The sequence below is a fragment of the Petromyzon marinus genome, chromosome 18 (genome assembly GCF_048934315.1).
Source record: "Petromyzon marinus isolate PM22_M1 ecotype Great Lakes invasive population chromosome 18, UKy_Petmar_22M1.pri1.0, whole genome shotgun sequence".
Lineage (NCBI taxonomy): Eukaryota > Metazoa > Chordata > Hyperoartia > Petromyzontiformes > Petromyzontidae > Petromyzon > Petromyzon marinus.
In genome coordinates this window covers 7,132,754-7,148,183 of record NC_133684.1, presented here as the reverse complement: position 1 = coordinate 7,148,183, position 15,430 = coordinate 7,132,754, and the positions used below count along the sequence as shown (strand labels likewise).

General features: G+C 46.9%; 2 protein-coding genes across 4 annotated transcripts; one reads left to right on the top strand and one right to left on the bottom strand.

Moving 5' to 3' along the window:
- Positions 1 to 1,315: 1,315 nt before the first annotated feature.
- Positions 1,316 to 5,754, top strand: LOC116943477 (uncharacterized). The gene is made up of 5 exons (XM_032956285.2): positions 1,316 to 1,480; positions 2,999 to 3,157; positions 4,157 to 4,285; positions 4,658 to 4,795; positions 5,334 to 5,754. Exons 1-5 carry the CDS (start codon positions 1,478 to 1,480, stop codon positions 5,421 to 5,423), a joined length of 519 nt encoding a protein of 172 aa, XP_032812176.1. The 5' UTR covers positions 1,316 to 1,477; the 3' UTR covers positions 5,424 to 5,754.
- A 128-nt stretch (positions 5,755 to 5,882) lies between these two features.
- On the bottom strand, positions 5,883 to 13,535 carry LOC116943473 (CLN5 lysosomal BMP synthase). 3 transcript variants are annotated; one of them, XM_032956278.2, is made up of 5 exons: positions 13,165 to 13,535; positions 10,634 to 10,818; positions 9,763 to 9,937; positions 8,212 to 8,437; positions 5,883 to 6,933 (listed from the first exon to the last, which is right to left on the bottom strand). In XM_032956278.2, the coding sequence occupies exons 2-5, from the start codon at positions 10,813 to 10,815 to the stop codon at positions 6,440 to 6,442; spliced, it is 1,077 nt and encodes a 358-aa protein (XP_032812169.2). In that variant the 5' UTR covers positions 10,816 to 10,818; positions 13,165 to 13,535; the 3' UTR covers positions 5,883 to 6,439. The 3 variants fall into 3 exon arrangements, with proteins under 3 accessions (XP_032812169.2, XP_032812167.2, XP_032812165.2); XM_032956276.2 differs by having other exon boundaries at positions 13,068 to 13,534; XM_032956274.2 differs by lacking the exon at positions 13,165 to 13,535 and adding an exon at positions 12,789 to 13,061.
- Positions 13,536 to 15,430: the final 1,895 nt, after the last annotated feature.

Sequence of the window (15,430 nt, the reverse complement as noted above, 5' to 3'; positions counted from 1 at the left end):
TGGTAAAGAGGACCAAAATACACTTCTTCAAGAAAATAATGCCAATGCCTTTTTTTTCTCCACAATGCACAAAATAATGCCAAGTGATTAATTTATTTAAAACATCAACTGTACAGGGTGGTCCAGATTACTTGTGACCCCCCCTCCCCTCCCATTTAATTCTCTAAAAGTATTTTTTTCGAGTAGGGTTCATTTCAGACATGAATGAATATGCAAGGGGATGTGGGATGTTAGGAGTAAATTCATTGGTGGGGGGGGGGTCACAAGACATCTGGACCTCCCCCCCTTGTAACTGTGCAACGTTAACCATGCGACAGCGTCTCGACTGCCACAACTGAATCCACGGCTCCGCCATCTTACGCAGGGGAAGGCTCCCCACTGTGCGTGCCATCATTAAAACACTCGTCGATAACGAAGGGCCGTTGCCCGAAACGTCACCAATTGTATATCTGTTTTAACACGCGGTTGGCTTTCGCGATCAATATTATCCATGATAAAGGGGGGGGGGAGGGGGGTGGAACGGGGTGGGTTATATCGCGTAAATATAAATGTCTCGTTAAAACCCGCCACAGCCAATTAGTAAGGTTTGTCATGTAAACAGAACGTACCAAATTGATGAGGCTGCTTGTAATTACTGGCGAAACGTCGAACTTAAATTGTAAATGCGGATTAACTCTCCAGCAGCACACCGTTGTGCTGTAATAAGTAACGATTTGACCACGTTCTGTTTACGTGACAAACCTTAATGGCTGTGTCGGGTGGTGGCGGGTTTAACGACACATTTCTATGCACGCGCTCTAACCCGAAAGAACTTTATTACGAATGTTGTCTTGTCTGTTGGTGTAACTCGTTGACCCGCCCCGACTGAGCGGACATGTGTGGAAAAGAGCTTTATAGCTCATCGGATTCGTCCAGTCTAAACAATTCTGAAAAATTCATTTTTTTTCTCCATGGGAAATATTTTTTAAAAAATAAATAAAGCACTTCAGTGTGCGCATGTGGTAAATCCAGACCGTACACAATGTCCCGAAACACATTTTATTTTTGTTCACGAAATTAGGACACCGCAAGCGATAGCATTCCGCCGCAACCGGACGCGGTTACCCCATTCGCTTGACGCCACCGCGAGTGTTAAAAAAAACCCCCAAAATTGCAGCCGTACGAACGAAGAAAAATATTGATTCTGAAAGTTGTGTAAAATCCTTGGTCTGAGTTGAATTAAAACGATGACCTCTCACCACCCTACACAAGATGGCGCGCCGGTGAAGCCCGCGCGACTCAAACCGCCCCCCACCCACCCCCCGTCCGTTTCCGGGGCAACCAGCCCAAGCAGTAGCGGCAAACAGCGGCGGCGGCCAGAGGCGGGAGGAGCGAAAAGAATCGGCGGTTGGTGGCGAGAGACGACAGCGACGGTCGAGCACGGAAGACTCCACGGCCCTCCCCGCGCTCCCATCAACGGAACCCGGGGGTACACGCAATGGTGAGCGGCGAAAGACGAGGGAGAGAAGTCCCAAACCCCTCCTCGGTGTGGGGACTTGAGCGGCGCGGGGTTAAAGAAGGGGGGGGGGTCTCTCCCCTCTCCCCTCTCCCATCACCATCAACCACCACCATGAACCCACCCACCAGCACGCAGGCCCCGGAGTCTCGGGGAAAGAGGGGTTGTGGGAAGTCCGCGATGTCGTTTCTCCCAATGGTGTCCGTCCCCCTCCGATCGAATGTCCCGACACGGGCCCGACTTGCCTCGCTCATCCTGGGCCTCGCTCCTCCAACCCCGGTCGTCCATCGCGGCGTTGCCACAATATCGTTACAATTAAGTTATTGACGGGGGATGGACACTGTTAAGCGACGATTGTATAGCGGGTTTGGGACGATGGCCGAAGGTTTAAGAGTTTGGCAATGGGGCGGCAGCCCAACAAGGCATTTGGAACGTCAAACCCCGAGCCTGGTCTGGCCTCACCTCGTCTCCCAATTGTTCAGGCTTGGTGACTATTGATTATAATCGCAGCCCGTTGTCAATCCACTGCTCGATTAACAGCCTCGCAGCGCCGTATCGGTCATGGGGATTGATCATAATGTGGTTTAACCACACAGATGGGTGAAACGGGGGCACGCGAATCGTTTCAAGACGACGACATTGTCCGTCATCGAGTGTTTTTTCTTGAGGTTGGATCGGGTAAATATAATTGTGTCGTTAAACCCACCACCACCCGACACAGCCAATTAGTGAGGTTTGGCACGTAACCAAAACATGGCAATTAGTTACTTGTTCAGAACACCTGTTTGCTTCTTATCAATTAAAATAAATCGCGAGCACCGATAGCTGGAACACCGGACTCGGATCGGGAAGAAAGGCAGTCAGTCGTTAACATGGCGTTAATGATCGCTCGGGTCGCCAGTTAAACCAAGGTGGTCGACTCTAAAGGGGAGACTCGATTCAAGAGAGAATCCAACCCTAATGGGTCGACTTGAATCAAAGGGATGACGAAACAATGACGGCTGCTAAACCAAGGTTGAGTCGACATTCAAAAGGCATGCGACCTGAATAAAGGGAGATATTTCAATGTCTTTCCGCCCAATTGTATCGTGATTGCGCTATTGGTGTCACGTCACGAGACGAAGTATACAATTTCTCTCGCAGAGCAGTGCAACTTTTCGTGTTAGAAAGCGGACACCACAGAGCTACCTCTGAAATCCCTTCAGGTAACCTCTGGCCCACGGAATAGAGTTGCATGATAATCAAACTAATTTAATTCTCAGCGGGAATTTAATAAATGTCATGCGATGTTATTTAGTGTATTCATTGATATTTGGCCTGAGGCCATCAACTCTCTACACTTTAGAACCCAGTTTAATGATGGGCGGCTCTGCTTGAATTTGGACCCGGGTTCTCAGCGGCGCCAGCTCAAACGCTCTGACGGCGAGCCACCCGGTTACCTCTGAATTCATGAGAGTCTTGGAGTAGATGTCCGATCCTGTTCCCCATCTGCTGTCCTCCCAGGCGACTGGGTTTAGGAAACTGGGGGGTGCGGGCGGCGCTCAGCGTAAGAAGAGCGGACCCAAGCCCGAGCTGAGCGAGGAGCAGAAGCAGGAGATCAAGGAGGCTTTCGACCTCTTCGACGCAGATGGCTCGGGCACCATTGACGTCAAGGAGCTCAAGGTTTGGGTGGCTGCCTGTCCGTTACTGCCTGCCAGTCAATGTCTGGATGGCATTCTTCTTTCGTACGGCTGATGTAGATGCAGAGCAGCGACTACAATTTCACATTCAGGTGGTCAAGCCAGATAACCGCGTCAGGAGCAGCGGAGTAGTGTATCGCTGTGGTGTCTCCTTCGTATTTATGTAACGGGCATTGCGTCATTGTTGTTGTATGGTCTGTTCTGGATGACCAGTCGCACACTGGAGAGTTTTTAAGTTTCCGTTTGTGCATCAGGTATCCGCATCTGCCATGGTTTGTGCGGATACGGCTTATAACTTTCATTGACAACTATACTGTTGTCTTGCCTGTCACCAGCCAGATCTGTCTTTTATTGCCTATTTTCCTTTTGGTGTGTCGGTCTGCCACCGTCTACCTATCAATGCCTGCTTGTAAGGTAGCCTACATACCATTGCTTGCTTGTGAGAATGTTTACCTGCCTGCCAGGGATGTTCTGTCATTGCCTGCTTATAATTGTCTGCCTGCCTGACTGCAGTATTTTCTACTGCCTGGCATGTTTCTGCACCTAAAATTACTGATGCTGAAATTGAAAATGAAATTTTTGAACCCATGTACACTGAGATACAGACAAAAAAGCACATGGATTTCAGAGAATGTAAGTAAAAACATGTCAAATTTCGAAACGTTAAGTGGGCTTGGGCAGGATGCTTCATTTGAAGGGATGATGCTGGTAAGACAAAGATGGATTGACATCCAAAGGAGGATATACGCTCGAGAGGATGTCCACTGCGGATATGAAACAATGAAATCAGCTTACCTACAGGTGCAAATTGGATTGTTGCAATGCAAGTCCTTCAGAGATGGAGATGGCTTGGGGGGCCTTTCATCTGGCAATGGATTCCTCTGGACCGATGATGATACACATGCATAGATATTATATATGTGAGGAATGTACATCCAGCAGTCACACAATGCATTGCACATTGTTGTAATTTTGCCTGCAGGTGGCCATGCGTGCACTCGGATTTGAGCCCAAAAAGGAAGAGATCAAGAAAATGATTGCGGATTTTGACAAGGATGGTTCGGGAAAAATCAACTTCAACGACTTTCTGGCCATGATGACCCAGAAAATGGTAAGTCTGCCCTTTGATCTTATGTATTAAAAAAATGTTAAATTCATAATATTAACTTTTAACACGCACAGTATTCGCTCACTCAAAGAGAACTCAGGCACGAGGAGCTATTGACAAGCGGTAAATGCAGCCATATCACGTGACATGGTAGAACCGATCCTATTGTCGCAATTGTACCATTTGCTGTCTATAAATCGCCTTTTGCGTGTCTTCCCAGCACCTCCAATTAGCACGGTTGGCTATGTACGGTGCGAAAGAAGTTCTATATGCATACATAATTATTCAAAAAAATGTACTTTGAAAGCAATACACTGGTGCATCTTCTCGAATATCACGTAATTAACAACGTTCTATCGGTCTTTGTGTTGTCAGAGTGAGAAGGACTCACGGGAGGAGATCCTGAAGGCTTTCCGCCTATTTGACGACGATGAAACGGGCAAGATCTCCTTTAAGAACCTCAAGAGAGTGGCCAAAGAACTGGGGGAGACCCTGACGGACGAGGAGCTGCAGGTGAGTGACTGCACATCTTACACAAACACACACCTAGTGGATAGAAGAGAGGCTGGATCTTTGCCGGTACGAGTCTGATGGAAGACAGAAATTTCAGGTAGACGTACTGCTTCAACACCTCAATGTGCTGTTGAACAAGATCAAGTTAAATCTTAATGCCGATTCCCTGACTGCATCGATCAGAGATCACTTGAATGGATCTCCGTGGTAGCTCTAGGATTTCCGCTTCTGAGAACCATTCTCTGCACTGCTAAGTGATCCGAATACATTCTTCAAATGTCATGACACCGATTGCAGTCAGCATAAAAATGCGTACGAAATGACAATCATCAATGAATAGTTACATGTTTATGCAGATATTCTACTTAAGCGCCTCAATTACATCAACCATGATTATTCCACTGTTGGATGAATGCCTCTCCAAGCCATTGCCATCTGTCGGTCTTGCGACCGCCCCCCCCACCCCTGATTACATTCGCTGCAATTGGTTGCCTCTTCTGGTCTCTCTTCCCCAACCCCCCCCCAATCTTGGTTGCAGGAAATGATCGATGAGGCTGATCGTGACGGTGATGGGGAGATAAACGAGGAGGAGTTCTTGCGTGTCATGAAGAAAACAAGTCTTTACTGACCCTTTCCTCAACTCTCGGCCTTACCTGCCCACCGGCACACATTTGTACACACCTACACCTGTATTAGGGGTGCCGCGGCAGGCAATGCAGTTTGGACACTGGCTGTATTTATAGAGTATTCTTGTTTCTATCATTTTTTTAAAACCGACTTTTTTTTGTTTTTGCATGTGCCGTGTCAAATCTAAAAAAATATCTGCAGTTTTTGTACATCTTGTGGCTGTGCTTGTATTGATGACAGTATACATCTTAAAGTGTAATTGTATTAGTTTTATAAACGGATGTGAAACGTTTTAAAATGTCAAAGAGTTTAATAAAAGTTACTTGATTGAAGCAATTGTGGGGTTATTTACAATATGTAAAGTGGTGTGGCCCTAAAAAGGTTATTCCAACCATATACAAAATTTACAAAACTAATGCATTTGTGTATAGCATGAGGAAGTTATAAGTCAACGACAGTGCTCTTCACAAAAATCTTCATTACTCTATTATTGCAATTTCATTTTGACACGTACAGTTAGTGCATTTGCTATCATTCAGTGCAATCAAAACAATCAAAACGTTCACTCAAGAGGCCACATCGCTTGCTGCAAATTGTGGAAAGCACAAACCCAATGGTGCATCACACCCACAGTGCGACTATGTCAAAACATAATTCAACATGTGTACATATAAAGCTCTTATTAATCCACTGCTGGATGAGGGCCTCTCCCCACCGTGTAGGTCATGGGTTAGGGAATGCAAGCATAGAGGTATAGTACAATGGATTTTGCTGCACTGCCCACCATGGAGCCTGGTAGCCTATAACATGTCATGCACCGTGGTTGCCCATCCAGGCACTATCCAGGCTCAACTCATCTTAGCTTCTAAGAAGTGATGAAAATTGGGCGCATTCTGGGTCATAAATCATCCAGGCATAGCCGGATCAATTATAAAAATGGTGCATCCCGAGTGACTTCATCTTCGCCACAACCACACTCGCCCATCGTCACAAGAGCCATGGCGGCGGGGGTTCTAGCTAAGGCAGCGGTGCCTCTTCGTATGTTATGCTCACAAACGGCGGCTTCATGGGCAGGAACCAGTACTCAGAGTTATAGTAAAGAAAGAAGCGGTGCTGCAAGACCACCTCCCCGTAAGCATTTAACACGCTCATTAGCAGCCCCAGCAGCGATTGGTTTGGCTGGAAATTGGTGTAGAAGCTGCGGATTTCCTTTGCCAGCTCAATGGCCTCCTTCGACGCCGTCCCGAAGATGGTGCTGGCATTGCCCAGGAGATGGGGCTGCCCGCAGTAGAGGTTGAGGCGCGTGTAGTGTGTGCGCAGGCCTGGCTTGAACATCGCCCCCAACTCGGCGAGCCTCCTGTAGGTGCGCTGTACAAAGCGCGAGCAGTCGTACGATTCGAACCACGAGGTGGCGTTGGGCTCCTCACCGCTCCGCACCGTCCATGTCTCGTAGTAGACGCCCGTGTCGTTGTCGTGCCGTACCCACTTGGCCAAGTTGTTAAACGTCTCACCTGTGACGGGATGGGAGGCCGGGGCTTAATTTCGCTCTGGATATTAAGGGCATTTGTCAAACATGCTACAGGCATGCTCCCTGCTTCTTGACCAAACTACGGTTATCGTCTCTCTTGACTGGCAAATCCTCACTTACATCGGTGTTTTACGCAATAAGACATTTTTTTACATTAATTTTTTGGACGATTCTGAGTCCATGCACGAAGAATTTTTTTGTTCCATTATGCTCTGGGTGGCACATGGACAGGGGTCGGCAAACTGTGGCTCTTTAAGGACTGCTTTGTGATATTACTTTCATGTAATACGGCTCTTTAAATGCAGATTTTTTTTTTTACAGAATTCGAACAAAAATGTCTCTTCTTGTTATTGTGGTTGCCGACCCTGCACATGACTAAGAAGCCACAGATATATAGCAAGACGTATACTGGATGTGGTGACTGATGTGGAAATATTTTCAGGAATTGCCGCCCCGGACAGACGTGGCTGGAACACAACACTGTGTACAACACTATTGCCCCATCTCTATAAGATAAAGTAATAAATAATACATGGTACAGAGCACGTTTGTCAATCCACTACTGGGACTCTCCACACCGTGCAGGTCGTGTTGGGTTATTTGACCATAATTCATTGTTGAATGCGGATGAAGGACTGGTTCTAATATCGCTCGCTGGTGAGGTTAGCCATGGCTGGGAATTGAATTCTGGTCAAGAGACTCATACATAGCGCAATGTGCCACCCACTCTGCCACCACTCAATGTCATTATAATAATTGTAATGGGCTTTGCCCATGAGAGCTTCAAGATGACGAAGAATCAATTCGCATCTCTCAATGCGCAGTGTAACCTTTGGTGTTAGGGAATGGTTTGCGGAAGCAGATATCACAGAGCTACCTCGGAAATCCCATGGATTTATTCAAATTAAGTGCAGATGCGAACGTAATGTTAGGGGTTTTTTTCTGTTGCAGTCATTGATGACTGGGCTGAGACCGCCAACTCAACACTTGCGAAAAGTATCAATTTGCTAACTTCGTTCATGAAAATTGTTCTTCATCTTACCCAGTGAGTTCAAACTATACAATAATTGGTGCATTAAACACTTGTAAATATTTGTTTGGCTATGTCGGGTGAAGGAGGGTCTTAATGACACAAAAGTGGCCAGATCATCGCATGGCCTAACCCAAATATTAAATGTAAATCATAATATTGGCTGAGAAAACCTACGTATTAATTTCACTATCTTTGGTGTTTCAATGCAAGGCACTGAACGAGTCGCACCTGTGGCCTCGGCAACCTTCAGCATGGTGCCGTTCTCTCGCCAGTGGCGCTCGTCCAGGCCGGCGTAGAAGCAGGCGGCACCCTGGTTGCACCAGAATGGTGCGTTGAGACCGGCACGCAGGTGCGGGAAGGTGCAGTTCCCCAGCTGGAAGAGCTCGTACCACTCGAGCGTGAAGGCGTGTCCCGTGAGCGCGCTCCGGAACCCGATGGCATCATGCATGATGTTCTGTGCAGGGCGTACAGATTGGCGAGAGGCGATAACTACGCCGTGAATACGAAGAGAAGCGGCGCTTTCGTCACTGTCATTAGCCTGTAACACATTACCACAGTACGATTCACGGCCATCATTTGATTCGATGATTATTATTTCTTCTATTGTGGTGAACGAAGCAACCTCTATAGTCACAGCAGGGGTTACTTGAACCCATTACATACAAGGGTCACTTCCTATCATCAGCCATGTATATAAACTCTGGAAATGAGGGCGCCTCGTGCAGTCGCCATCTCTCAGTCTCATGGTGCAACAATCTATCCAACTCCTGCTGATTTGACTGCTCCACCTCCAAGATCGTCAAAAACTCGGGCATGCTCCTGGCTTTGGCTACCACTCCGTCATTAGTTTTAAGCACTGGACGTCATCTCATTTACTATTGTTTACAGCCAGTATGTGACTGCTTTGTGTTCGTTCCCCAATCCACATGCTCCTCTTTCTCCCTGCTCAATTCTGAGCGTGCAATTTTCCATGCTTCTTTGCGTGCTTTGTTACAATTTTTTTGTTAATGTCCATGGATCTGATCCATGTCATCGAGACCATACATACAACAATAGTGAAGCTTTAACAAGATACTTTTTTTTTTACAGATTGTCATCTAGAGCAGGGGTCCCCAACCCCCGGGCCGCGGACCGGTACCAGTTTTGAAACGGCGGGGCATAGAGTTTCAAATGATTACCGCTAGATGCCTCTACCAGCGCACAAACAGCCCCTAGCCTCAGTCATTCGCAACACAAGGCGTTTTGCGTTCTGCAGTTCAGCTAAGGTGGCTAAGCGGTAGCGCGAGCAGCTCGCAACTGAAAGGTAGAGGAGTTCAAATCCTGGTTGGGGATTGGCTCAGTCCATCATCTCTACGGGGTACATAAAATAAGTATCACTTCATGGATATGTCAACTGAGGTTGTCCTGTGGAGAAACCCGCGCCCGCCATATAGTTGTGGAACTTCCATTCCTGGCTCAGGGCTGTAAACAGTGCTTATTTGAGCAATAAATCACCTTGACAACCAACATTATGTTTCGGCGAAAGGAGTGAACAAATTGGTAGAGTGACGAATTCGTGACAGATTCAGGAATCCACCGATATCTCCTGGCCACCTCATATCCTAACCCTTAAAATACCTTCTATTCATAGGCAGTCTCCCATGCAAGTATAAGCCAGGCTGCACGGCTTCTGAGACCTGACAAAATGGGGCACATTGAGGGCCATTTGGTCGTAGGTTATAATTACTAGGCCGTGATCCAAGTCCCAAGTACCACAACAACAAAAGCATGACTGCTCACAAATTTTCCCAGGAGGTTGCCAAACTTGAACTCCCAGACAGGCGCCTTGAGCAGGAACACTTCCAGCACATCCTCGGGGGCCATGGCGGGGATGGAACCCCCCGGGTCTCCGTCGGGGCAGAACGTGTAGCGCGCTTGGCAGAAGGGGTCCGGGGTCGGTCGGAAGTTCACTCGTCTGTGTACGCACAGTAAACGCACTCTCGCTCAGCTGTGCGACGTATTTTTGGGTTGTACCGTGTGTTGTTAGGCATGATGTTCGTCTATTCGCTCCACGTGCTGAGAGCGTCTTCAAGAAATTATTAGAACTCACTCGACGTCGATTATATCGAACTTCTGACAATACTGGCAGCAGTGGCGATATCACAATATAGAAATAAAAATCGTAATGTACGGCTCTTTTGTCAATCAACTGCTGGAGGAAGGCCTTCCCATGCTGTTTTGATCATGGGGGTTTGTTTGATCATACTTCACCAAGCTGGTCGATGCAGGATGGTGAAGTGGGGGGAAGGGGTCCAGGATTAGTTCAGATATCACTCTCCATTGATGTCAACCATGGTCATAAATTAAACTCAAGTTTCCAGGTTCATAGCACAGTGCCACTGATCACTTATTCATAACCATAGGCTCCTGAAATTTAAACACAACACTTATTTAATTGTGTAAATGCATACCGTACACATTATATATTTTGAAATCTTGTATACGTGTCATTATGTGTTTGCTATCTATGCATCAATCTACACCCTGGACACCCTTGCAAACGTGATGTTCCATCTCAAGGGATTTTACAGGTGAAATATCTGAAGTAAAAAATAAATAGGGAAAACGAATAAAGCCACCATGTGTCCTGTGACACTGGCTTCCTCCTGACCTGTAGGGCACAGGCCAGTGTGGTTTGTTCACCAAGTCGTCAGGGTCAGCAGAGTCAGCCCAGGTAGCCCTGGCTCCAGCATGACCTCTGACCATGAGCAGGGCGAAGAGCAGAGCAGACTGGAGCCAGCAACCTCCCAGGACTTGACCACGCCAGGGCGTAACCCCTATGATCACATCCATGTCCTAAACAATACGGACACACTCTCAGCTCTCTGTTGAGTTGGTTGTCTAGACAAGGTTGAGGACAATGTACAAGCAATGTGGTGGTTACAGAACATGTACACAAGGCATTATGGGGGTCGTGCCTTCCTGCTGTTTGTGTCTTGATATTTCTTTCCAATGTCACATTCACAGCAGATTGGTACGTGTGTAATGGCATGGTGACATCTGCTGGACGGGAAAGGGAAGCACGGGTACGGGCACAGTTAAAGTAACAACCAATCAGAGAAGGAGAGGTATCTAGGGCAAAGGTAACAGGTGGGGTTAGCCGAGATACTCTGGGAACCTGCTCGAAGGTTCCACAAGAGGGTGTGGCCGGAGGCGGGGCCTAGCCACGCGTGGGGGGATATAAGGGAGAGTGGACGCGGGGCTCGGGGTTCGCGTGTGGATTCTTGGGTCCTGGCTGCGTCGCTGCTCGCCGTCATCTCTCTCCGTCGTCCGGCCACGTGGAAGATCTCCTGCGGGGGTTCCATCGCCATCCTCGGCACGCCGCCAGCCAGCGGCGTAGCCGAGTGAGGGCGGTGAGACCACACTGAGTGATCGGCTGTGTGTAGCCAATAGAGACGTTAATATCAAAGTGTTGTACTCAGAGTGAGAAGAATAAGGTTGTCCTGTGTTGTGCCGAGTCTGAGAAATAAAAGAAGTACCCTCTACATGACGTGTCGCGGAAGTCGCTCATTACACACGCAATAAACACGTCTGAAAAGTAATCTATTCGTTTGTATTGCAGTAGAAACAGCATTAAACACAAGTCAGCCAAGCGTGGGGGCATACTCAGCATGTCGCAGCATCCAACCTCCAGCCAACAACCTCTATGGTCAGGGCTTAATTTCTCACTGATGATTTTCCAGGTGGCTGGTAAACTGGATGAGGTGACTCGTCACGACGATCGAGCTGTATAGGCAGTAGCACAGTAACGATTGAACAGGGAAGGAAAGTCCAAGCCCCATCCACAGACGTATATTTAAATGAAGTTCAATCTTGATTTAAAGCTTAAATAAAGTTATTTACAGCTTAGCATTATATACGATGTGTGTTTTTCTAATTACATTTTGAGCACAACAAATGTTATTGCAATCTTTAAACACACTGCATACCTGTCAACTCCTTAGACCAATTCAGAGACCTTAATGGTCACCCCGTGCCCTTATAAATGTCAACGTTCATCCTACAAATTCCCATTACAAGGGAGAAACAGAAATACATTTTGTTTTGCCCGTATTGAAACGGCTGTACGCCGTATATGGGTTTGAAAACGCAATTTCCCTGTACAAGAATACGAGTTAACCCGTATGGTTTGACACTGACACTGGATGTGGTCTTCATGGAACAAGTGGGGTTTTAAAATTCATGGAACGGCCATACCGGGGCACCCCCACCTCTGAATCGGCTCGCATTTTCAGGTGCACGCGATACAGTAAAGAATTCAGCAATACTGAGATTATAGAAATAAAATACCATTTGCACTACAGTGCTACAGTATAGATATCCGAACTCACATAGGATGGGGAGGAATTCCACATTTCTATGGCGAGAACGACGCAGGAAAACAACTGCTGAACACGAAACGCCAGCAGCGGTGCCAATAACAACACAACACAGAACGTACAATACACAAACACACCAATGCAATACAACAAGATCACCGTGAAGGTGCGGCATTTGATTCCATACTTTTAGGCAATATGTCTTTGATGTTTATGTGTTATAATAAAGTTTGTTATAATCAAGTTGAAACAATAACTTACAAAATATGCAAGCGTGAAATAGTGGAGTCCTGTATGCACAAACGCGGACGGAAACGTAAACCATAACGCGTCGTCACATACATAATTCATGCGACAACACTAAAGAGTTACACGATAAGTTCACCTTAATGTGACAAACTACCGCATGCTTAAATCTGATAATCAAAACAGTCAAATAAATGTTACCATAAAGACCGAACGGGCGAACCCCCCTGAGGCCTACTGCTCCGAACCGGAACAGGAGCGCCAACGCCGGCCGCGGATCTACGACAGAGAGGTGTCTGTCCGAGACACCGGCCTGATACATTTACATAGCCGCATTAACATAATCAATCCATTTATTCTACAGCTAAAACGACACCAATAACAACAGCAACGTTAACAACCCAATGCTGATACTGTACACATCAATATGGATGGATATACGTAAATAAGTAGCATCATCGCAGCGCTGTGCTTTTTTACCGTGAGAGAGAAGCTCTGGTGAATGGCGCTGGATTTGAGTGGCTCCACGGGGCGAGTGGTCACTCACCCCTCGTGCCTCACGATTCCCCAAACTCACCGAACCCTCACCAGTTGCCGGCTTCTTCTTCTTTGGACCCTTCGCAACGCGAAGGGAAACTCAACATTGAGGCTGGCCGAGGCGTCGGTATCTGGACGAGTCGATCTCTTCGCTCACTCTCGGTGGTCTCGCCGCTCTCTCTTTGCGCCTGGTCCGTGCCACTCGGGAGCGCTGCGCCAGCAGCTGTCTTGGCCTTCACTCTTTCAAAGGAGGATTCCTCCTTCAAAGTGGCGAACGCTCAGACTTTTCGGAGGGGGGACGTGGGGGAAAACCGAAGTGCAATACTCTGCTGTACACTATATTCCACGTGTGTACAAAGAACCCCCTGAATAGCCTTATACAGACTGAAGGGGCAAGTGCTGTTAACACTTAAGACTCTACAGATCCCCTGGTCACACGCAACATGAGGAACATTGATAAAAGTATCACCAAATGAAAGTATTACAGGTACACGTGTACGGTATTGAGTTTATGGTACAGCGCATACAGAGTACACATTTAGAAACATGCGTTTGGAGTATTTGGCTGCTATAAATTTCCACCTGATAAGCCACTTCGGTGAGCTATCATCTGTGGTACCCAGGTCGCTTCTGAAAAAGAGCTATCGAGCTCAGTGGGCCTTACCTGGTAAAATCAAATACAGTGAGGGAAAAAAGTATTTGATCCCCTGCTGATTTTGTACGTTTGCCCACTAACAAAGAAATGATCAGTCTAAATTTTAATGGAAGGTTTATTTGAACAGTGAGAGACAGAATAACAACAACAAAATCCAGAAAAACGCATGTCAAAAATTGATTTGTATTTTAATGAGGGAAAAAAGTATTTGACCCCCTCTCAATCAGAAAGATTTCTGGCTCCCAGGTGTCTTTTATACAGGTAACGAGCTGAGCTTAGGAGCAGACTCTTAAAGGGAGTGCTCCTAATCTCAGCTTGTTAACTGTATAAAAGACACCTGTCCACAGAAGCAATCAATCAAATTCCAAACTCTCCACCATGGTCAAGACCAAAGAGCTCTCCAAGGATGTCAGGGACAAGATTGTAGACCTACACAAGGCTGGAATGGGCTACAAGACCATTGCCAAGCAGCTTGGTGAGAAGGTGACAAGTTGGTGCGATATTTTGCAAATGGAAGAAACACAAGAACTGTCAATCTCCCTCGGCCTGGGGCTCCATGCAAGATCTCACCTCGTGAAGTTGCAATGATCATGAGAACGGTGAGGAATCAGCCCAGAACTACACGGGAGGATCTTGTCAATTATCTCAAGGCAGCTGGGACCATAGTCACCAAGAAAACAATTGGTAACACACTACACCGTGAAGGACTGAAATCCTGCAGCGCCCGCAAGGTCCCCCTGCTCAAGAAAGCACATATACATGCCCGTCTAAAGTTTGCCAATGAACATCTGAATGATTCAGAGGAGAACTGGGTGAAAGTAATGTGGTCAGATGAGACCAAAATGGAGCTCTTTGGCATCAACTCAACTCGCCGTGTTTGGAGGAGGAGGAATGCTGCCTATGACCCCAAGAACACCATCCCCACCGTCAAACATGGAGGTGGAAACATTATGCTTTAGGAGTGTTTTTCTGCTAAGGGGACAGGACAACTTCACCGCATCAAAGGGACAATGGACGAGGCCATGTACCGTCAAATCTTGGGTGAGAACCTCCTTCCCTCAGCCAGGGCATTGAAAATGGGTCGTGGATGGGTATTCCAGCATGACAATAACCCAAAACACACGGCCAAGGCAACAAAGGAGTGGCTCAAGAAGAAGCACATTAAGGTCCTGGAGTGTCCTAGCCAGTCTCCAGACCTTAATCCCATAGAAAATCTGTGGAGGGAGCTGAAGGTTCGAGTTGCCAAACGTCAGCCTCGAAACCTTAATGACTTGGAGAAGATCTCCAAAGAGGAGTGGGACAAAATCCCTCCTGAGATGTGTGCAAACCTGGTGGCCAACTACAAGAAACGTCGGACCTCTGTGATTGCCAACAAGGGTTTTGCCACCAAGTACTAAGTCATGTTTTGCAGAGGGGTCAAATACTTATTTCCCTCATTAAAATGCAAATCAACTTATAACATTTTTGACATGCGTTTTTCTGGATTTTGTTGTTGTTATTCTGTCTCTCACTGTTCAAATAAACCTACCATTACAATTATAGACTGATCATTTCTTTGTCAGTGGGCAAATGTACAAAATCAGCAGGAGATCAAATACTTTTTTTCCCTCACTGTACTATAGTTTATAGTTTTAGCTCTTAACATCATTTA